Consider the following 24,191-nt stretch of genomic DNA (forward strand, 5'->3'; position numbering starts at 1 on the left):
TTTTAATAACTCACAAGTCAACTAATTTTTTTCCAGGAAAACCACTTAAATTTCTTTTTGGTTAGCTGGGTAGCAACATCATAGCAAGTTGCTTAATGGCAGGCTTAAAACTAGGAATATTGGAATTCAAATCCTGCTTCTGACATAGCTTACTTGCTACGTGACCCTAGGTAAGTCGTGCAATCTGTTTGTGCTTCAAGCGATTCTCTAGGATAACTCTGGGACAGGTGAATGGTTCCCATTTCTGTTCTTGTCCTCTTACCTCTTGACTCTCAGTAAACTTTCCATGGCCCTTATACAATATGAAAAGAAATGCATTCTAGAGTTTACTATACATATGCATATAAAAAATAAAATGGAGGTTAATATTTAATAAAGAAAACTTCGTTTGGTATGTAACATTTTTAGTATCATAAAATTGTTCAATGTTTATAAGAATAGTCAAATAAATTAGTGAGACCTCTGGTTTCTGGTTCTGTTTCTTTTTTTTTTCCCCCAACCAATAGTTTTATTTCTTCATTCCTCTCTAGGTTGCAATCCTAACTCTCTGGACTTTCTTATCCTGTCCCTGCTCAGGGTACTGCCCTTTCTGCCCCACCCTTACCCCTGTCTTCACCCATTAAACTCCTTGAAGGCAGGGGCTTTCTTTCTTCTGCTTGAATCTGTGTTCCTAGAGCATAGCACACTGCCTGGTACACATTAAACACTTAATAGATACTAGTTGACTTGACTTTTATTCTTGGTAGAATTTTTGAAAGAGATACCTACATACCATGTTCAGCCTCCAGTTTTTCGTTGTTTTGGATTTGATTGTGAACAGGACTGAGAATTCTCATTCATGGAGAGAAGGTTATAAAAGAAAATAAAGCTTGTCAGCACATTTAGTAAGAATGGGATATGTTTATCCGAGGGTTCATAAGAAATTTTGTAACTTCAATGATTAGAAATCGAGCTAGAGTTTCTGGTTATTTTAGAGATCAATTAGTTCATCTCTCACTGGATTATTTTTGCTGATTTTTTACTACCTCAGTATGAAAAAGTTTTTATATCCTAATCTCTTTCATTTGGTTTTGGTCAGTTGGAATTATTCCTCTAAATGTATCTTAAATTTTTTTTTTCAGATGCACCACAATCCTCCCTTCTTTTCCCACTGGCCCCTGCCTTGTCACTGTTCTCCAATTCACTGATTTTTCTCCTCCTGAAACCACTACTTTTAGACTATTTCAATAGGCTAATATAGTTATTTATCAAATATCTCCCATATCTTCTTGACAAGTTTCTTGTACCCCCTGGAGGTATGCATATTCCAGGTTGGGAATCCCAGCTTCATAGCTTTTGCAGTATTTACATATGCAGTTTAGCCCAGGGGCATTTTCCATTTGCCTGTAAGAGGTAATATTGAATAGAAATTAATTCTCTTCACTTTTACTGTGTCAATGAAGAATTATTACAGTCCAGTCCAGGCACTTCCAGAGTCATCTCCTTCAGAGAGGCAGGGAAATTCCCACAATGCCCAGCTCCTGGGAATGAGCCTTCCAGTTACATAATGATCATGGAACATAATCTCATAGGTTGTCAAAGGTGGGAAGGACATTAATTCAATTAGGATATAGCATGGCATAGCAGATAGAACACTGGACATGGAATCAGAAAGACTGGGATTCAAATCCTAGCACGGATACTTACTAGCTGTGTGACTATGAACAAGTCATAACTTCCTTCCTCAGTTTCCTCCTCTGTAAAAGGAAGAGGGTAGACTAGAAGCTCTCTAAATCCCAGAGAGATGAAATTATCTGCCCAAAGTGACACAAATAGTAAATGGTCGAACTTAGACTTAAACCCAGGTTTTCTGCCTCCAAGTCCAAAGCTCTTTTAACCACTAGACAACATTGCTAGCTCCTGTCTTGGTTCTATTCAATAGGAAGTTTTTTTCAAGTCCATATATTCCATTACACTGAAGGGGAATGCTGGGGAAATGCCAAAATGTCAATGATTCTTTGAAGAATTGGATGACCTATGCCTAATTTCCATCACTCATTCCATGACCACACCATCTTATGTAGTCAGTCTGAATGTATCCAATCAGAATAGCTCTGAGCCCCTACCCAACAGAAATATGTCTCTTCCCTCAATCAGCTATAGCTCACTGAACCCTAGTCACATTTTGGAATTGGTAGCCCATATAGACAGATAGGCTTATAATGTATTCAGTACTTTTACTCGTATTAAAAATTTAAAAATACAATAAAATTGTAAATAATAGAACATCTATTCTTCTATCTCCTAGCTTCTCCTAGAGGCAGGTCACTCCCAAACAATACACAAGTGTTAGAGGCCTGATTCTTCAGGGGAGAGTGAGGTAAGGGGAAGTTAAAGGCTCCTTGAGATAATGTGATCTCAGGTGCTTGGAGGGAAAGTATTCAATTGTAGCAAGTCTTTAAAAATATTCCCTGACTCTACAACTATTTTTCTATTTTAATAACTACGCCTGGGTTGGCAAGAACCCTCAGTCAGTCTTGTTTGAGTAAATTATGGTGTACCTCAAGCTCTCTTCCTACAGTGATCAAAGTCCCCCCTGCTCTTAGTGATCTGACATGGGAGCTAATGTGCAGTCCTGTTTGATTCATGGGCGTTCATGAGTAGTGTGACAGGAAAGAGGGAGACAAATTCTCCACATCAGGGCTTTCACGTAGGACAAAGAATGGCAGCAGAGTGGATTTGCTCTCCCCCAGATTGACAGGGAATGAAATGCAGGATGTGGGAGTTGGTGCATGGGGGCATTTATCACTTTGCAGAATTATGAAGTGAGGAGCAGATGTCTGACCTGGAATGACAAAAACATGGACAGAAGAGGGAGAGCAGGGGGAAGGGGAGGGAGGTAGACAACATGCCATTTTTCTGCACAATTTTCCTTTTTTTAATGTTCCCATAGATTATGTGACCCAATCATTTGATAGCCTCTACAGATGTTTTATGATGTTAGGGGCTTAAGGTTTTAGGTGAAGAAAAAAATTAAATCTGAACTTTCTGTCCTACAGAGACCCTCATCATCTCTGGAATACAAAGTTGATTTTTTTTCAATTTACTCAAGGTGAGAAAGATAAATGGAATTCCCCACCCAGGGCTGGCATTGAAAGAAAATTAAAAGTAATTCTATTCTCTTGAACTTCCCCTCCATGTGGGAGGAGCTTAGGAAAGCAACATTTCTCTCCCCCTGCCTCTTTTTCAGATTTAAGGAGTTGCCTGAAAGAAAGAGAAGCTTGGATATGGAATACTTTTCTTTTTCCTTTCTGCCTTTCTCTAAATTTTTTCTTCTTGCTTTATGATTTGGAAAGCCCGTGTGAAGAAGGGGGAAAGCTAAACAGATGTTGCTTTCTGTTTGTCAAGAGGAAGAGCATCATGAATGCTAGAGAGAAAAGGCCCAAGAGACACGTGTCTAGCATTAGTTTAGTTTACCTTTTCAGGCTCTCCTTCACACACTCTGTATTCTAGCCAAACTGGCCTCCTTGAGGTACCCTGAACACAGCCTTCCATCTTCCTCTTCAGCTCCTTTGCCCAGGCTTTTTCCTGTGTAGGTACTGGACCCTGTCCTTCTGACTTTTAGAACTTGGCTTATTTTGTAGCTCAGCTTGGGTGCCTAACACTTTCTTGATCCTGTTCTTTGTTAGCTTAGCTTTTATCATGTGTAAAATAATTTTCTAGGAAAGAATGTCATTCCTACCATGGGAGTACAAGAAGTCAAAGCAACACAAACAACAAAATAAACAATTCAACATCAATTTTAAAATGATGCTATGGAAGAATGAGAAGCAAAGAAATTAGAAGATAGAGAGGAGGTGGAGGTAGGGGGAGCAGTATTGTAACTACTCTATCCCCATGCAAGAAAGGCCACTCTTTCCTTAAAAGTTATTAACAACTGTCCTTGAAATTTGATTGGCTCAGGGAATGAAAGTGTTGATATCACTTCTTGGTTAGCTGAATACAAAACAACTATGAGGAACTCTAGCCTTTCTTGGAGGCTTGGCTGGCAGACCACAATGGCTAACTCAGAGGCTGAGTGACCTCCCTCAGCTGAATCAATTTGTGGTGTTTTCAGTGCCTATCCTTGTTGAATATCCTTCCGTTATTAGGACTAAATGAATCTCCTTTTGTTAACCGTTCGGTAATCTAAGAGTATCTATTTTGTTTGGATCCTGCATGACTGTACCAATTGTTTTGTTCTAGGCCTGACTTAGGTGCAGATTCAATATTAGAATGACATGAACCTTCCAGTGCCATTTAATCAGTTAACATCAATTACCTTCTACAAAGGGATTTTCCTTTGCAGATATAGCAAGATCATAAGTACAAACATTCCACCTGCCCCACACCCACCTCTCTCTTGCCAAATCTGCTGGCCCTACAGCATAGGGGTCAACAAAGGGCCATATCCAGACTGCTGCCTTTTTTTTTTTTTGGTACAGCAAGCTAAGAATGGTTTTTACATTTTAAAATACAATAAAACTTTATTTCAAAATGTAGAAACCATTATTAGCTCCAGGTGTACAAAAATAGGCAACAGAGTGGATTTGGCCCAGGGGATATAGTTTGTCAATGCCTACTATAGTTCCTGGGGAGAGTGAGCTCAGATTTAACGCAGTTTCTACATAGAATTTACCCCAGAAAATTCATGTCGAAGCACAGAACAGCTGTTGGACGAGTCTGGGACTCAGCTACAACTGTTTTGAAGGTGGTTCTTCTAGGCATCTAAGTTGGACTGGCTGGCTATAAACCCAGCCTGGATTTTACTCCTTGACCTTGGTTGGCCCATGCTTCTGACTTTCTGAAGCTCATAATCCTTCACCTAGATCTGTTTTACCTAGAAGCAGGAAAGAATGGATACAACAGAGACAGAAGCAAAAGCAGGGGCCATGTCTTCTGGGCTTTGTGCAGGCTCTTGGGGAGAGAGTGTCAGAGCCCCCTTCCCTACGTAGAGACCCTCAGCAACTTGTCCCTCTCTTATTCCAGAAAACCCAGAAAAGCCTGTGCCAAGAAAGTCCTTGTCTTCTTGAATGCACCCTAGTTCCAACTCCATGGCCAATCAAAGAGGATCCTCTTCACCCTGTGGTTAGTAGACCAGAACCAGTTACAGAATGTCTGTACGTGCTTCAGATTTCTCCAAGGCATTATATGTCATCATGCCTTTCCAGGAGTAGGCTCCCTCACTTCTTCCATGTGCAGTATTGCAACCGTAGCCGCGCCTCCCTTCATTATACTGTGTTGCCAAGGAAACATTGAACAAATGGTGGAATATGCAGATTTGTTTATAAAAATGGAAGAATTTAAGATAGTGATTCAGTGTTAAGTCATTCCCACTGTATTTATAGGAAGATCATCATTAATGAAACTGGACTTATTGATTGGTGCAGATTATGCAATGAAATGATAGAAAGTAAATAAGAGACTGCAAAAAATTAGGATACACTGAATTCCTAGAAAAACATGATTAGGTGGCAAGAGGCATGCCAAATATTTGCCATCCTTCATAAATTAACTACCCAAAATATAACTGATAATTCAGCAGATAAACTCAATTGAAATTAGATCCTTAGAGAACTGTTACCCACAAACATTTAGACATAATATTGATTTATAAAATTTTGAAAAACAGTATGTTTTAATAGATTTCACCATAGTGAATTCTCATTATCTCCAATGAAAAACTTTCAAAATATAGAGACCTAGCAGAACAAAACTATGTGGGAAGTAGATGAGGCATATGCCACATACACATTTCCTTGTATGCTACTGGACTTGCCCCAGAAAAGCTTTCAGCAAGTTTACAGAATATGAGATCCTATCCCAATTAGCTTTTTTAATTACAAAAAGTAATCATTTTATTTACCTGCTTAACAGTCTGCAGAACATTAAATACTATGTACAAAAATAATAGTAGGATAGTAACTTCTTCTCGGATTGTTTTTATCTGAACCCTATTAAAAAGATGAAAATGAGGTAATGTGCTAATTATAATTATAACAATTATAATAGCTGGCATTTTATAATGGCTTAATATTGGTAGAGGCCAGGTGAGTTCTTCCCTCATAAACTGTTTCTGGGTTTGGTTTTAGGTGGCACTAGACACATTGACCCTGAGATGGATGTGGAATTGAAAGGCCCTTCCTCTTCCTCCCAATCGTACTCACACAACTGAGCCCCATCCCAAAATTCCCTAGGCAAAATCTGAGGCACTTTATGGGACAGTGAAGCAAAGCAAATTATATGGGAATAACAACAGGATTAAAGTAATTTGTTCTTGGCAGCTAATATGATGCAGACATTTGGGATCCTTGCTAATAACAATGTCCCACTTCAAGTCTTGAAGTGGTCCCTGGACCCCCCCCCAACCAAAAAGTAGAGCAGTAGATGATTTATTATACGCGAACTCAGCCAAAACCAAAGCAGTCAGTACAATCAAGTCTAGTCAAGAAGTTTCATCTCCACACAACTAAGAGTGAATTGATTACTGGTTTCAGCCAGGTGGTTTTGGCCTCAAAAGATGAAATAATTTGTTTAAAGAAGTATTTACATGGTGAAAAGTAGGAAAAGTCCAATACCAGCTGGTAAAGATAATAATAATAGCAGCAGCAATAGCTAGCATTTAAGGTTTGTAAAGAGCTTCATAAATATTATTCCATTTTCATCCTCAAAACAACCCTGGGATATAGGTGCTATTATTATCCCCATTTTATAGATGGGGAAATTGACTGAGGCAGAGGTTAAGTGACTTGCCCAGTGTCACATAGCTAGTTAAGTGTCTGAGGCTAGATTTGAACTCAGGTCTTTCACACTCCAGACCCAGTGCTGCACAATCAGCTGATGTGCTTAACATTGATTGCTTCATTTTCTCCTGCTTGCAGTTTCCAAATTTCCTTTTAGAGTTTCCCCCTGAAAATAGGAAAGCACAATTCTAGGACTCTCACTATTCTCTGTTCTCTTTTCTTCACCTTAGTGACTCCTCTTAGATTCTCCATCTGACAAATTTGCCTGTGGAGAGCTTCTTGATACTATTGGTCAGTGGAATGCTTTTCTTTGCATAAATGGTGCTATCCTGGGTGCTTTAAGTGCGGAAGAAATGTGCTTTCAAGGGGCTTCCACCTGCCGCCTTGGTTCACATTAGGTCTTTCATCCCTCTGGCTAATCTCATCTTCCCCTGCCTGCCTATCTGCCTCCGTTTACATTCTTCTGATCTGGAGCCACAATCACAAAGTATACTTGGAACAATGACAATTTTAGTGAGTGGGAGAGGAGACTATGGGAAGAGACCTTGGAAATTGTTCTTTCCACAAAGCCCTATGGAAAAAAAAGATCCTTGACATAACTTTTTGGGAGAGACAGATACCTCTGGACAGTAAGAGGCTATTTTTAAAAAATAGAACTTCATTTTTTCCAAATACATGAAAAGATAGTTTTCATCATTCATTTAAAAATATTTACTTATTTATTTTTAGTTTTCAATATTCACTTTTATAAGATTTTGAATTTTAAATTTTCTCCGCCCTCTTCTTTCTTCTCTCCCTAAGATGGCCTGTGATATGAGCCATACATGTACAATTATATTAAACATATTTCCACATTAGTCATGTTGCAAAAAAGCATTAGAACCAAAGGGAAAAACCACAAGAAAGAAAAAAAAAAGGAAAAATAGCATGCTTTGATCTGCATTCAGACTTCATAGTTCTTTCTCCAGATAAATAACATTTTCTGTCATGAAGCATTTGGAATTATCTTAGATCATTGAATTGCTGAGAAGAGCTATGTCTATCAAAGTTGGTCATCATACAGTGTTGCTGTTACTGTGTATATCACCATTCATTTTAAATAAGATTTTGAGTTCCAAATTTTTCTCCCTCCTCCTTCCCTCCAATCCAAGATGGCAAGCAATCTGATAAAGGTTACATATGTGCAATCATGTAAACGTATTTCCACATTAGTCATGTTGTGAAAGAAGAAACAGAACAAAAAGGAAAAACCATGAAGAAAAAAAACAAAAAAAGTGAAAATGGTATGCTTTGGTCTGCATTCAGACTGCATAGTTCTAATTCTTTCTCTGGACGTGAATGGCATTTTCCACCGTAAGTCTACTGGAATTGTCTTGGATCATTGTAGTGTTGAGAAGAGCCAAGTCTATCATAGTCGATCATCGTACAACATTGCTGCTCTGTGTACAATGTTCTGGTTCTGCTCACTTCATTCAGTATCAATTCATGTAAGTCTTTCCAGGTTTTTCTGAAGTCCTCCTGATCATCATTTCTTATAGCATAATAATATTCCATTATATTCATATACCACAACAGCCATTCCCCAGTTGATGGGTATTCCCTCAATTTTCATTTTGTTGCCACCATAAAAAGAGCTGCTATAAATATTTTTGTATATGTAGGTAGAAGGCTATTTTTGATAAGATTGGTCAGAGGAGAGAGTAGGGCAGAGCTAGAATAAGGAGAAACTCACCTTGAGTGAGGCTGTGGGGCTAATTATTCTTGCTAACTACGTACTAATTGCTGAAGGCTTACAGTTCTATTAGTATTGCCAAAATTTTGGTATTCAGGGACAAAACTCTGATCGCACCTAGTTTTAGATTGTCTGGTTTCTTTTCTGGCCTGGTCTCTTCTCTGGTGGTACAGAAAAAAAGCTTTCTTGGTTAAGGCCTGAACCTCTTCTAGACTTCCTAGCTGGTGGTTATGAGGCTCAGAGAATAGTTGATTCTTAGAGAAACTCCAAGGTATGACGGGGTCTGATTAGTATTGACCCTGACATATACCCCCAACTTCGCTGTCAGATTTACTAAGAAGTGGTAACTGTGACTTATGGTTCCTTTTTACTCCCCATGATGTCTATCACATCGAACTGGGAAAGAAAAATAAAAGGTGGATTTACTGAGACTTAGCTGCAAACAACCATTTTTTAAAAAAGAGTTTGAGAAATTTTAGGGTCACCAATGTCTGTAAATTCAGAGAAAAAACTCAGAGCCAAACCTGGACTGCTCACTATCTCTTCTTGAACAAATTGGGAAGCAGCCCTCTGTTGTTGCATTAACTCTAGCAGGGAACTGAAGGCTAAGGCATAAAAAATCAACTCTGTTTCCCAAAGTAAACTTGAGAAGATGATTAGAGCTGTGAAGAATTTCAGTTTATCTACATCTGTACCAGACACTCCACCCCCTTTCCCTGCTCTTAGCAATTGGAGCAGTAGTAATCCTAGGAGAGAGAGGATTATTAATTCAAAAAGGCATACATCCTGGAGCCTTGGTCTTCTGACAAGAGGGAGGAGGGGAGGTGAATGAGGAAAGGAGCAAGAGAAGGAGTCTGTGGGAATAATCCCTTGTCTCAGGGCAAGATTGTTCCAGCCATAATGAGACTCCCAGGCATTATCTTCACCATTTATTGTCTATGGTGACTGAAAAAGACGAGATCAACTTTATTTCTGAATTTGGACTGACTTAAAGATGTGGCATCACATTTGAAGGGCACCCAATCAATCTGTTGTCCTAGCTGCATGAAATTGTATTTCCCCGCCACTTCATATCTTAGTTGTAGCAGCTGGGTTGTAAGTCATTGGTGATAACATTCTTTATTATGCAGTCGTGTTTATGAAGTGTGCCTGGAAAGAGATGATAGAAATATGCAGCAATATGCAAAGGGATGGGGGGTGGTAGAGAGGGAATGGGGAGGGAATAAATGCTAGTTGCTATAGCAACAATGGGACTATTTGGGGCATCAAATTTTGCAGATGATGAAAACCATTTTCATGTGATGGTTGGACTTTCCCCTCCCCCATCCTGAGGCAATAGTCAGAAAACAGAATATCCAGGAGGGACTTACTTCTTTTATTTTATTTTTTAAATTTCAGCTCTTTTACAAATGTGTTAAAAATCCAAAGGCGCCGATTAGTGGAATCACAGACTCACAGAAGGAAGGAGAGCTTTCTTTTCAGTAGGAAAGATGTATGAGTAATTTAATAATCTCCACTGATTTGTTCTCCCTCCCTACCTTGCTCAATATACCTCCTTCTCCTATACTGACTTTGTATAACTGGTATAACTCCTCATGCAATATTCTGAAACCTTGGGTTTCTTCACAGGTTCAGGAAAAGCAGCCTGACTTACAATGAGCCACTAACAACTGGGTCCTCAATTTGCTGGAGGTATTTCTCTTCTTCCCTCTATTCCCCTAAAATCTAGGGAAACAAAAGGGGATATATAGGACAGCTTTCACTCTCTACCAAAAAAAGAAGGTCTGAGCGTCTCAAAGGGGGACTTACCTCCCTAGATGGCCTCTAAAGTTCTTGCACAAATTGGACTTTATTCCAAACCAAGAGAATTTAGTAAACAAATCTTGTGAGGATTTAATACCCCAAACCCAGTGTTTCTGAAAACCTGATACCACTCTATTCAACAGGGTCATTTTCATAGTGAGAAGAAGCTTTTTTGGGGGGCTATTTTTAAGACATGGATTTGGCACCAGGAAAATCATTCCTTGGTCTGACCTCACTTTCCCCTGCTAAGGTATAGGGGACTCCAGGCAGTAGTAGTGCCCTCTTTCATCAGTGCACCTGCCTGTTGTCTGTCTCCTAAAGTGGGTCCTATGGAAGATGGTGATGGTTGGGGCAAGATGTATGTCAGAACCCCCCTAACTGCTGAAAGCTTTGATTTTCAGCTTTCTATGGTTCCTCTGTTATAATCCAGAGACTGTGCTTTCAGGTTCCCTGGTTTTTATGTTCAAATACCTTATCTAAGATCTTTTCAATCTCACTCCCTTGCCCAATCAGAAATCATCCTTGTTTCTTTAAAACATGCTGCTTTGTTTATATCTCTTATGTACTTGTCTCTATTTTTATTATGGTAATTTGTGCTCATTTGTCCTCTCTAGAGCCATAACTAAGGCAAGATGACTGGGGTTTCCCCCAGGCGCCAAAATTTAGAAGGAAATGATATTACTTGTACTCTTTTAGCAGCGTAGGAAGCTGAGCTTAGCATCCAGTTAGCAAGAATAATTATATCTAATAGGAATTTATGAAATGGTGCTCTTTCTTCTTCTAAATCCTCAACCCTCTACAACCCAGTCATCATTAGCCTACCCAGCAATGGCATCATAGTGTCTTGGAGTCTTTCTACACATTAGATCTTAGTGGCTCTGGGTCTCTCTCCCCTCGAAGCCTCGTATCCTTGATACCAACTAAATGTTGTAAAAAGTGTATGTGAAGAAACATATTGTCCTGCTTACTGCAGTGTCCAAATTATTTCATTAGACACTATTTATCTTCCCCATTAGATTGTAAACTACTTGAGAACTGGAATGTTGTCTTAATTATCTGCGCATTTTTCCCTAGAAAGAAACTTATTCTTCAATGATCCAGAATTTCGACGGCATAGATATATTCTATCCATGGATACAGATTTTAATCCCTTCCCACCTTAGCAGATGATCATTTTCCTTTTAGTAAGTTTGTAATAAATGTTGATTGACTGAATGGAACCTGATTATTGGAAAAACAAGAAATATTTCTTATCTTTGTACTTAGATACAGTGGTCCTTCTGAGCCTTCTGTTTAGAGAGCTTGATTCCAGTGAACTTAAATATGAGCATATTTGTGTTAGAAATAGATGAACCTGATGGCAGTATTTCTTGCTGAACCAAGATGGAAAAGTATATTCTGCATTTTGGAGCATATGCCAGCAAACCACATTTTTTCCTCCCCTAAATAGGAGTGGCATAGTCCTCTTCTATCATTTCACCCCAACTAAGTCATAAACATTATTGTCTTCAATATCCAGTTTAGTTACTTTTTATGGATTAAATTTTTTTTTAATAAGGGGAAGAGCCAAGATGGTGGAGTAAAAGCAGGGACTCACCTGAGCTCTCCCAAATTCCCTTCACAACAGCTTTAAAATACTGCCTCAACATGAATTTTGGAGGAGCAGAACTAAACAAAAGGATGAGGTGAAGCAATTTTCCAGCCCAAGATAACTTAGAAGATTGGCAGGAAAGAGCTGTCTCACCAGAGTGAGTGGAGCATAGGCCAATGCAAGCAATACCCAGTAAGACGGCAGCAAACCTTGGAGGTGACTGAAAGCTCTTAGCCCATAGATGGCAAGGGGGTTGGTCAGAAAGAGATTACAGGGGATCGTTTGCTAGCATCAGGTGCGGGACTCTGTTGCATTGCCCATACACAATTCTGGGTCACAATTCCAGGGTGAGGAGGAGTACTAGCCACTAAAGCATGTGGCCACAGGAGAACAGGGACCCTGGTCACAATTCCAGGGTAGAAAAGACTGTTTGTGGTCACTCACTGACACAGAGCACAAGCTAGGAGAGCAGTGACCACACCTCTCTTTAGATCACGCCACTTTGGAAGAACTAAAAACTTAGGCATCTCCAGAACTAGCTCTAAAAACAGTAGCATGAAAAACCTAAAGCTTGGATTAGTGTCCCCTCTGCCCTGGGAACAGAGCCCAACTTTAACATAAAGTCAAAAGTCAACAAACAGACTGCAAAAAAAGAGCAAACAACAACAACAAAACCCCCAAAAACAAAAAAACTGAACCATAGAAAGTTACAATGGTGACAAGGAAGATCACACAAACTCAAAAGAAGACAACAAAGTCAAAACAACTACATCCAAAACCTCAAAGAAAAATGTGAATTAGTCTCAGGCCCGAAAGAATTCCTGGAAGAGCTCAAAATTAGAAAAAAATCGAAAAGGGAGGGAGAAGAAAAATTAGGGAAAAAATGAAGGTGATGCAAAAAATCATGGAAAAAAAGTCAATAGCTTGGTAAAGGAGGCACAAAAAATATTGAAGAAAATAACACCTTAAAAAACCAGAATAGGCCAAATGGTAAAAGAGGCACAACAACCCAATAAAGAGAACTCCTTAAAAAACAGAATTAGCCAAATGGAAAAAGATTACAAAAATTCTCTGAAGAGAAGAACTCCTTAAAAAGTAGAATTGGAGGGGCAGCTAGGTGGCACAGTGGATAGAGCACCAGCCCAGGAGTCAGGAGGACCTGAGTTCAAATCTGGCCTCAGACCAAAACACTTGACACTTACTAGCTGTGTGACCCTGGGCAAGTCACTTAACCCCAATTTCCTAAAAAAAAAGAAAAACCAAAACCAAACCAAACCAAACAAAAAAACACCAAAAAAAAAAAAAGGAGAATTGGCCAAATGGAAAAGGAAGTACAAAAGCTCATTGAAGAAATAATGAAGCTAATGAGACATCAAGAAACAATAAAACAAAATAAAAAGAATGAAAAAATAGAAGAAACTGTGAACTATCTCATTGGAAAAACAACTGACTTGGAAGATAGACTAAGGAGACATAATTTAAGAATTATTAGGCTTTCTGAAAAGCCATGATAAAAAAAAAGCCTAAATATCACATTTCAAGAAATTACCAAGGAAAACTGCTCTGATATCCTAGAACCAGAGGAAAAAATAGAAATTGAAAGGATCTACCAATCATCTCCTAAAAGAGATCCCAAAATGAAAACTTCCAGGAACACTATAGCCAAATTCCAGAGCTCCCAGGTCAAGGAGAAAATCTTGCAAGCAGCCAGAAAGAGACAATTCAAATATCATGGAGTCTTAGTCAGGATCACACAAGATTTAGCAACTTCTACATTAAAGATTTAAGGGCTTGGAATATTATATTCCAGAGGGTAAGGAGCTAGGAGTACAACTAAAAATCACTTACTCAATATACTGAGTATATTCCTTCAGAGGAAAAATGGATATTTAATGAAATTGAGGACTTTCAAGCATTCCTGATGAAAGGACCAGAGCTGAATAGAAATTTTGACTCTCAAATACAAGACTCAAGAGAAGAATAAAAAGATAAACAGGAAAGAGAAATCATAAGGAATTCAATAAAGTTAAATTATTTACATTCCTACATGGGCAGATGATACTTGTAACTCCCAAGAACTTTATCAATATTAGGGCAGTTAGAAGGAGTATAACATGGACAGAGGGCTCAGGTATGAGTTGACTATGATGGGCTAATATTTAAAAAAATTTTAGAGGGTGAGAAAGACGGATACTCTGATAGAATGCTATCTAAACAATAAAATTAAGGAGTGAGAAAGAAGGATGTACTGGAAGAAAGAGGAAGGAAGAGGTAAAATGGGATAAATTTTCTCACATAAAAGAGGCACAAAAGAGCTTTTACAGTGGAGGCAAAAATGTGGGGGCAGACAACACTTGAACCTCACTCTTATCAGAACTGGATCAAAAAGGAAATAATACACACACTCAGTTGGGTATAGAAGCCCATCTTACCCTACAGGGAAGTAGGAAGGGAAGGGAATAAGATAAGGAAAGTGCTGATAGGTGGGAGGGTGGATTGGGGGATGCAGTGGTCAGAAGCAAAGCACTTTTGAGGAGAGACAGGGTGAAAGGAGAGAGAGAGAAGGATAAACAGGAGAAAACAAAGGATGGAGGAAAACACACAGTAATCATAACTGCAAAAAAATTTTATAGCAGTTTTCTCTGATAAAGGCTTCAGTTCTCAAATATATAGAGAACTGAGTCAAATTTATAAGAATAAAAGTCATTCCCCAATTGATAAATGGTCAAAGGATATGAACAGGTAGTTTTCAGATGAAGAAATTAAAGCTTTCTATAGTTATATGAAAAAATTCTCTAAGTCACTATTAGAGAAATGCAAATTAAAACATTGCTGAGGTACCACTTCACATCTATCAGATTGGCTAATATGATAAAAAAGAAAAATGACAAATGTTAGAGGGGATGTGGGAAAATTGTTATGCTAAAACACTGTTGGTGGAGTTGTGAACTGGTCCAACTATTTCTGGAGAGCAATTTAGAACTATGCCCAAAGAACTATAAACTATGCAAACTTTTTGACTCAGCAATAGAACTAGTAAGTCCAAATCCCAAAGAGATTTTTTTAAAAAGAGGAAAAAGACCTATATGCATAAAATATTTATAGCAGCTCTTTTTGTGGTGACAAAGAATTGGAAATTGAGAGGATAGCCATCAATTGGGGCATGCTGAACAAGTCGAAGTATATGATTGTGATGAAATACTGTTGCACTATAAGAAGTAATGAGCAGGATGCCTTCAGAAAAACCTGGAAAGACTTAGATGAACTGATACAAAGTGAAGTGAGCAGAACTGGGAGTACATTGTATAGCAATGTTCTAATGATGATCAACTGTGAATAACTTGGCTTTTCTCAGCAATACAATGGTCCAAGACAATTTCAAAGGACTTATTTTGAAAAATGTTATTCACCTCCAGAAAAAGAACTTATGGAGTCTGAATGCAGATTAAACCATACTTTTTAAAACTTTCTTTATTTTTCTTTCATTTTTTTTGGGGGAGAGGTTTTTTTTTTAACATGACTAATACAGAAATATGATTTGCATGACTATACATGTATAACCTGTATTACATTGCTTGCCTTTTCAGTAAGGGGGAAGTGGAGGGAGAAAGAAAATTTGGAACTCAAAATTAAAAAACACAAATGTTAAAAATTGTTTTTACATGTCATTGGAAAAAATAAAATATTAAAAATCCTGAAAAAATATTCTACAGATAGCTATCAGAGCCCCTCAACCTCTTACTACCAGGGTTCCATTACCTATCGTCCCTAAGATAATGAGGAAGAGCTAAGAAGGTGTTAGCAAGTAAACATCACTTGTGACACAGCCTCACCCTTGTCTCCCCAGGGAAGACAAACAGTTACATGATGAAAAATTACTTAGGTAAACAGATTCCCTAAAGCTACTCTTCACTTCTTTGCCACAATGAGGACTCACATGGCTCTTTTACTTTTTTCTCTTGACAGGAAGTGAAAAGCCTGCAAATAAAGGCTTGTACAGAAACACTAGCACAGACACCCAGGTTCCTTCTGTTGGACTCCAGAGGGTAAGAAATCCACGTTCTTTCATCAGGATTACTGGCAGCAATTTCTGCTTCTATTTTAGATATAATTCTGTCTGCCTCCTCTCAGAGAAAAGGAGTTCTCATGGAGGAACATCCTCATGAGTTTCCATTGCGTGTGTCTGGGAAAGGATGGCAGGGGAGAGATGTAGCCTGAATTTAACTTTGAGGAAAGTAATTTCTTAACCTTTTTTTCTTATACTATGGAAGTGTGTGATTTTAATAACAAACACGGAACTAAAAGAGAAACAGAGGATGTCTGTTTTGTTTTGTTTTGTTTTGCCGTACAGAACTGAACTGCCTTTGGACCTGAAGGAACCAGCTGGTGGCGCTATAGATGGGTCTCCTATTTTTGCTGAAGCAGAGCAGTTTTATAGCATTTATTTTGAAAGCTGGCAGTCAAGTAAATAGATAAAAATGGGAACTTATTTGATTCTCCCCTTTATCATGTCACTAATTTGTGACCATCAGTGAAGGAAAACAGTGAGATACTTTCAACCTTGGCAGTGCAGATCCTATCTCTTAGCCTCCTCAGCTGGGAGAGATAGCCCCTATGCCTTCTATTTCCTGGTTGGGAAGCCAGTTAGTCTAGGGGGCTATCCCCTAGAGATCACTACTGTAACTAGGTGATAGGACAATTGATGTAAGACCTTCCCACTCCCTGGGGAATAATCAATGTCAGCTTGTCCGCCAGTCTCTTCTTGAGTGGTATTTCTGTTTCTCTACTTGGTAGAATTATGAATCAAGATGAGTCTAATTGGGCCCTCTGTAATAAAAAAGCAACCTGTACAATAGCACCTAGCAACCTATCATTAAAGATCCATACTTAACTGATGCCCTGTCTGACATTCTGTTCAGCATTTTCTCATTATAACATCCTTTAAATCAGTTCCCCTATTTCCCTGATGCCCTAGAAGTCATATTTGCAGTTTCCAAAGACCACTTTATATCTACTTGTGTCATTACACTTTTCCTTATCCCTCTCCAAGCACTGCAATGGAAAATGACCCTTGGCAGATGCTCAATGTGGAACTCTAAGATGATGAATTCAAAAGAAATAATCACAGAAATCTCAGTAAATATGGCATTCTAGAACCATTGTGGACATGCCTTGCAGTCCTCTGGAGGTCAATTAAAATGAATGTCATGTATCAGCCCACTACCCTAATGATTATTGGTTGGATTATGTGGTAACAATTTAGTATGTATGGGCACCTGCATATTCATGAGACTGGGGCTCATTGTGAGAGAGTTTGACTCAACAGACTTGAACTGGGAAGAAGCAGGGAAAAAACAAACAAAAACAAAAACAAAAAAATCCCCATTGACAAAATACCTCCTAATGAGTCAGATTTGTCAACATATTTTTATTAAGCATCTACTAGGTGTTTAGGTACTGTGTTAAGTGCTGAGAAATGAAAAGAGCCAAAAAACCCAGTCCTTGTTCTCAAGGAGCTTACAATCTAATGGAGAGACAAAATGCAAATAAAATGTACAAGTAGCAAACTGGAGATAATCATCAAAGGAAAGGTACTAGAATAAAGGGTGATCAGGAAAGACTCTGGAAGGTCAGATTTGGGACTGGAAGGAAACTGTGAAAGCTAGAAGTTGGAGATGAAAAAGGAGAGAATTCCAGGCATGGGGGACAGCCAGTGAGTGAAAATGCCTGGAGCCTGGACATGGAGTGTTTTCACAAGAAGACCAGTGATACTAGATCACCGAGTAACCAGTATAAGACCTAGCAAATACTTTGGCCTCTTTAACATTTTCATTTATGTTCTCATTATACTTTTCAATGTTTTTCCGACAACTTGGCATAGTATGTTTTACATGATAAATAATAAACATTTGGTAAATTTAAACAAGTCCATCTTAGAACCTTGAAGGAAGGGGCGGTTTCTAATAAAATTCCTCTACTTTGTGCCATCCACAATGCTATCTCTTTAGGGGAGAAAAATAAACCCCTAATTTCATGATATAGATAATAGTAAGAATAGAAATTTTTATTTGAGGTGTCCCCAAACAATCAACAAACAGTTACTGAGTGCCTGTCATAAATTAGACACCATGTTAGGTGCTAGGGATATAAAGAAAAGATTAAAAAAAATAAGTGTTGACCTCAAGGAGCTTACAACTTATTAATTTTAACTTGGAGTCTATAAAGGGGCAGCTAGGCGGCACAGTGAATAGAGTGTTGGGGCTGGAGACTCATCTTCTAAAATTTAAATCTAGCTTCAGACTAGCTGTGTGGCCCTGGGCAAGTCACTTAGCTCTGTTTTCTTCAGTTTCTTCATCTGTAAAATGAGTTGGAGAAGGAAATGGGAAACCACACCAGTATCTTTGCAAAGAAAACCTCAAAGGAGATCATGCAGAGTCAGACATGCCTGAAAAATGACTGAACAACAACTATGAACTTAAAATTTTTTATAACTGTATTTAAATATAATGTTTTTTTCGTATCCTATGCATTTCAAAACTTTGTTTGAAACTGCCAAAAGGGTCCATGACGCAAAAAAGTTAAGAATCTCTGAACTAGAGGGAAACAATACAAATAATTATGTGTGTTGTGTGTGTGTGTGTGTGTGTGTGTGTTGGAGGAGGCCAGCAATCTCTTAGTTAATTTTCAATGCTGAGAAAAAAATGAGGCATTCACAAGTCATTGAAAGGTTAATAAAAACTTTACTTTGGCTTAACACAAGAAAGATATTCAGCAGGTATCTAGTGTTACAACTTCTCTGGACTCCTCCTTCTGGAAACGTAAAGGACACAGTGGCTCTCATGGTCATTGTAATTCCACCAAATGTTAGAGACCCAGCTTCTTGTGGTTGGAACTTTTTATGCCTTTAGGTGACCAAGAAGATATGTTGGTTGGAGAAGCCAAGGCCTGTCAGGTCCCTGGCATAGCTTTGTTTCGTTTTAGGGAAAACTAATCTTTAAGGAATAGGAAAAGAAGAGGCGCCTGTGGGTGGCCCTCATGCTGTGGGGGGGGGGGAAGAAGCTGCATCAGGGAACTACACTGGTAAAGATTAGTCCTATCACAATAAGTACATATATGTGTATGTATGTACATATATATATATATACACACACATACACACAAGCACATACATACATATATGAAAGCATTTCAATGTTAGTTTCCTTTGCATCTTGTGTATTTTATTTTTTACATTTAAAAGCTTTATTTTGAGAAGAGGTCCATACTACCAAAGTGACTATATGTAATAAATAGATGTACTATTATAATTATTTTTAAAAATTTTTACTTAGTTTATTCTGAACTTAGGAAATAAGACAAACATTTCCATTATATGGTAGAATAGAAAAAAAAAGCACATGAAACTGCAAATTTATTATGTACAACTTGCTATTCCTTTCAAATATATGATAAATTTATCATGTAACTTTCTTTTTTCCCCTTTTTTCTCCCCCCCATGACACAAATTTGTAGGCGTGTGTGTGTGTGTGTGTGCGTGCGTGTATGCATGTGAGTATATACCCACACACATGCATACATATGTGTGTGTATGTGTGTGTGTGTGTGTGTGTGTGTATGTGTAAACTATTCTATACATCTATTTATCAGTTCTTTCTCTGGATGCAGATAGCGTCTTTCTTCAAATATATATTATATCACACACACACACACACACACACACACACACACACACACACATGAAGGCCATCTCCAGTTGTCCTGATTTGTGTCTTGCTGCTGGACCCAGGTGGCTCCAGAGGAGAAAGTGAAGCTGCTGACTTTGCACAGCTCTCCCTCACTTAAATCCAATTAACTTGCATGCCAAGGCATCACCTCCCTGATGTCATGATCCTCTTCAAGAACTGACAAACAACAGTATCACACACATATTATTAATAATATTTTGTATGTATATATGTATATATGCATATGTACATATAATGCATATTCTCTTTGGCAGTATGAACCCCTTCTCAAAATAAAGCTTTTAAATGTGTAAAACAAAATACATGGGATATAATGGAAATAAATTATATTGAAATAGTTTCATATATATATGTGTATGCATACACAGGCATGTGTGCTATTATGTATACATATGTGTATTATATGTATATATTTACACACGCATATAGTTTTTAGGGGAGGCCCTAGTATGTGGGGAAGGGTCAGAAAAATGTCTCATGTAGGAGGTGGTTGATGTTTTTGAGCTGAGGTTTGAAGGAAACAAGATTCTAAGATGTGGTGGTGAGGAGGGAACACGTCATGTGTGAGGAATAGAAAAAAAGCTATTTTGGAAAGATCAAAGAGTCAATGAAACGGTGGTCATTAAGCTTGGAAAGGTACTGAACCCAGGATGTGAAAGCCTTTAAAGTCCTAACAGGAGTTTATATTTGATCCTGGAGTAATGGCGAACCCACTGAAGTTTGTTGAACAAGGGAGTGACACTTTTAGACCTATGCTTTAGGAATATTGCTTTGGTCATTTCCGTATGGAAGACAGCTTGGAATGAGAAGAGAATGAAGGCAGGGAGGGAGAAGAGAATGAAGGAGGGTAGTGCAAAAATAGCAGGTAAGAGATGATTAGGGACTGAAATGGGGGATGGGGTGGTTGTGTGAGTACAGAGAAGGGTGTGGAAGCAAGAGATGTTATGGAGGTAGACTCAACATGATGTGCAACTGAAAGAATGTATGAGGTAGGCAAGAGTAAGGAGTTGAGGATAATATGGTGGTTATGAACCTGGGTGACTGGAAGAATGTAACCTTTTTCACCTTTTTAACTGAAACAGGAAAAAAGCATAAGAATGTGCCATTCTATACATCAGAGGTGCAAAATATGCCACATGGGGTCCACAATACTCCTGCATACAGCCACAACCAGATTAAAATGTAATTGGAAAATTCTTAACAGATTAAATAAAAACACAATAAAACATAGATAATATTACATTTTAAAACTGTCAATATGTGGCTCTTGGGCATCCTTATGTACAGTTTTGTGGCCCACCCGCCCTCTCTACTCTCCTGAAGCTTGACACTGCTGCTACACACCATCTTTAAAGGAGTCCCACCAGACTAGTATAGCTCTCTTTTATAAATCTGTTTTCATTATCTGGTATTATTAGTACTGAAGTACATACATATTACTCAAAGAAATAACAAAGTTAAGCATTTTTAAAATTTTCTTTTAATATTCCCTTCATATTCTGTGAAGTGATCCCTACTCTTTTTCAGATTTCTCCCCACTTCCCATCCCCTGATAAGGGTAAAACCAAATGACACAACATCTGACTTCTATAATACTTTCATTGTGCAGTCTCTCTTTCCCCATTAATCCTGGCCTCTTCAGCCAGTCCTTTTCAGTAGCATACCCTGAACTTGCCCTCTTCTCTTCTTGCTGCCATTACTTCTGCCATCAAAGCATACCTGGTCTGTGTCTCATTCTTGCTAAACAGGGTCCTTCTAAACAATTGGCTAATTAATCTGATAAATTAATTGGTGTTAATAGAATTAGTGCTATGACTTAATGTGTTAAGTTTCCAGGAAATATTTTTTACTGCAACAGGGATCTTTTGCAGAATGCCTGAAAGAATTTCTTAAGGAATTACTAATGCTGAGCATTTTAGGTTTTGTGACAAGCCAGACTTTGATTATTGCCATTCTTTAGAAATATTTAATCAGTATAAAATAATCCTCCACACAGTCCTTTTCTGGTGCTTCAGTTAGGATATACAGGCAAGCCTGGGGTCTCTAAGGCTATTGCAAAAGAGCACAAACCTTAGCAGGTTCTACCATGCTGGAAAGGCTTCAGATGTGGCCCTGGAAAAAGCCTGTTTTCCAGCCTAGATAATCACGTAGAAATATTTGTCTATTGACTAAGTAGGCATACTAGTAGAGGAGAAGAATAATATCCATCTTATATTAGTTCTACAAATAAAACCAGAAGAAAGAAGACCTCAGCTATATAGAAGAATGACTGGCAGAATGGGTTTTATAGCACATCCCAAAGTTACAAGAAATATTATTTTATGGGACATTTGGTCATCACTTATTTCAATAAAAATGAAAGTATTTACAAGAAGACTACCATGAAAGTAATTGTTGCTGACCACAAACATAAGTCATTGAGGATCAACTGATAAATTCTGTGAGAACTCAGTGAGACCCTCCAAATCATAAATACACATCCTGTTACTTGGTGACTTCAATGCAATGGTGGGAAAAGGTGAGGATAGGGGGAAATATGTAGGAAAATATGATTCAGGAGAAAGAAGTGAGAAATTCCAAAGATCTGTACTTTATAAAGAAGCTAAGAATTATAGCTTATGAGCAGCAATATCCCAAAGAATGAAATTGCCTGCATTTTAACAGACATATAAAGACTTATTGACATGGTAGTTAACTGAGTCAATTTTATCTGCAGTCAAACCATTGATTTGTCAAAGCTAAGATAAAAATGTATAATAAACAAGAAGAATAATAATCATGAGAAAAAGATAAATTAAAAATGATTTGGCCCTGAATTATTTTAAAAGATTATGAAAAATAAAAACTGGAAAAGGACAATATAAATGACATTAACATTAACTATAATAATTTCATCCATAAGTTAAACCAATGTAAATTAATTATCACAGCAAGGGTACCAAAAAGAACACAAAAAGGGCCTTAGCAAACATTTTACTTACTTGCCAATGAGAGAGACAAGGTTGTCAGTGACAACCTCGGGTTAGAATATAAGCTGTGAAATCTTATAAGGAAGGATAATTATGTTCAGTATCATCCTATAGAGCAGAGAGAAGCTGCAGAGGCTAAAATAAATTTAAAGAAAGCTTAATAGGATATCCAACTAAGCAAAGCATTCCAATAGCACTCAAAGAAAATGGAATAAGGATTATAAGAAGAAAAATGGAAAAGATTTGCAAAAATCACTTCAACACACTCTTTTCTCCATCAAGGATAGTGGAGCTCCTACTCTTGGATCATAATATCATAGTTTCTGAGGTATTTGTGGAGCAGGTAGAAATAGTACTAAAGGGAAAAAAGATGAGAGAAGCATTTGGAGTGAACCAAGTGTATATAGAGGGGATTTGAACTGGAAGAAATAAAACTATCAAGATATTTGAGGGTCTTATATATAAGGTATCTGAAGGAGAGGAAGATGCCAAAAGTGTGAAAAAAAATCTCGGACATTATTAATAGCGAGTAAGAACATGAATAGCTACCAATTTATATGCCTTCTTTCCCATTTATACAAAAGTATGAGGATTATCTATACATGAATAAAGGGATTCCTCAAATAGGGCATTAGGGAAACAGGCTTTCACAATGTTCAACAATAGACTTTATCTTTACTATCTTATAACTTATCTTGGTAAGCAAGGAAATCAAATCAGTCAATACCTAGAGAAGTGAATTGAAGCTATTCACTGGAAGGTCAAATACTAAAGCCAAAGTTTCAATACTTTGGCCACCTAATGAGAAGACAGGACTCATTGGAAAAGAACTTGATGTTGGGAAAGATTGAAGGCAAAAGGAAAAGGAGAGAGCAAAAGATGAGATGGATAGATAGGTTCATGGAAGCAATGAACATGAACTTGGACAGACTTTGAGAGATACTGGAGGATAGAAGGACATGACTGATCAACTCAACAACAATAACAGCAACACATTTACCTAAAGATGAAGAGAATATAAGATTTCATTGTGTCTATTATTTATTGTGATTGTTACATGTATTTGCTCACCAGAGGCATTTGCCATTTTAATGGAGAGAACTAGAGCAAAATAGAGATTAAGAAGGGATTCTTTGGGGACAGTGAGGTCCTCCAGATGTTCCTCTTAGTGGAAAACATTGTATTCATTGCATCAAGCCCCAAAATATCAAGCCTTCTGGAAGAGATCTATTTGTCATCTCTCAAAAGACTTTGGCTTGTCATTCCACATAGGAAATGGCCAGATTCAAATATATATCTGGATGGATACCCTATAGAGCTTGTCCAAAAGTATGTAAATCTAGGACATGCAATATAGTTGGACAGTGAGCTGGGTCCAGAGTTGTAAAGGAAGAATGTGGTCTGGATTTCACTTAAGAAATTACAGACTCCAATCCTCCCGTGAAAGTAATGGAAATGGTATGGCCTGGGGCGTGGCCCTTGGTGTGGACCCCTACAATGTTACCTCTCACCTAGGGCCTGGAGATACCTACTTACTCTCTGTGTTGTCTTGCTCACTCCAACCTTCTCTTACACTAGCTGGTCTAGGTT

General features: G+C 38.0%; 1 protein-coding gene across 4 annotated transcripts in view; it reads left to right on the forward strand.

The window, feature by feature from the left end:
* Positions 1–24,191, forward strand: part of LOC110193947 (uncharacterized) — a 251,167-nt gene that overhangs the window by 63,225 nt on the left and 163,751 nt on the right. For 3 of the 4 annotated variants that reach the window (XR_013487151.1, XM_078155811.1, XM_078155812.1), the window contains exon 2: positions 15,854–15,933. Coding sequence is in view for 2 of the 4 variants with exons in the window: in XM_078155811.1 (XP_078011937.1) it covers positions 15,854–15,933 (80 nt within the window). In the remaining 2 variants the exon portion in view is untranslated. Of the gene's footprint in view, positions 1–15,853; positions 15,934–16,238; positions 16,784–24,191 lie in introns of those variants that run through there. The other variant, XR_013487152.1, reaches the window with a different exon arrangement.

Source organism: Phascolarctos cinereus, unplaced genomic scaffold (assembly GCF_003287225.1).
Source record: "Phascolarctos cinereus isolate Bilbo 61053 unplaced genomic scaffold, phaCin_HiC Scaffold_5;HRSCAF=322, whole genome shotgun sequence".
Taxonomy (NCBI): Eukaryota; Metazoa; Chordata; class Mammalia; order Diprotodontia; family Phascolarctidae; genus Phascolarctos; species Phascolarctos cinereus.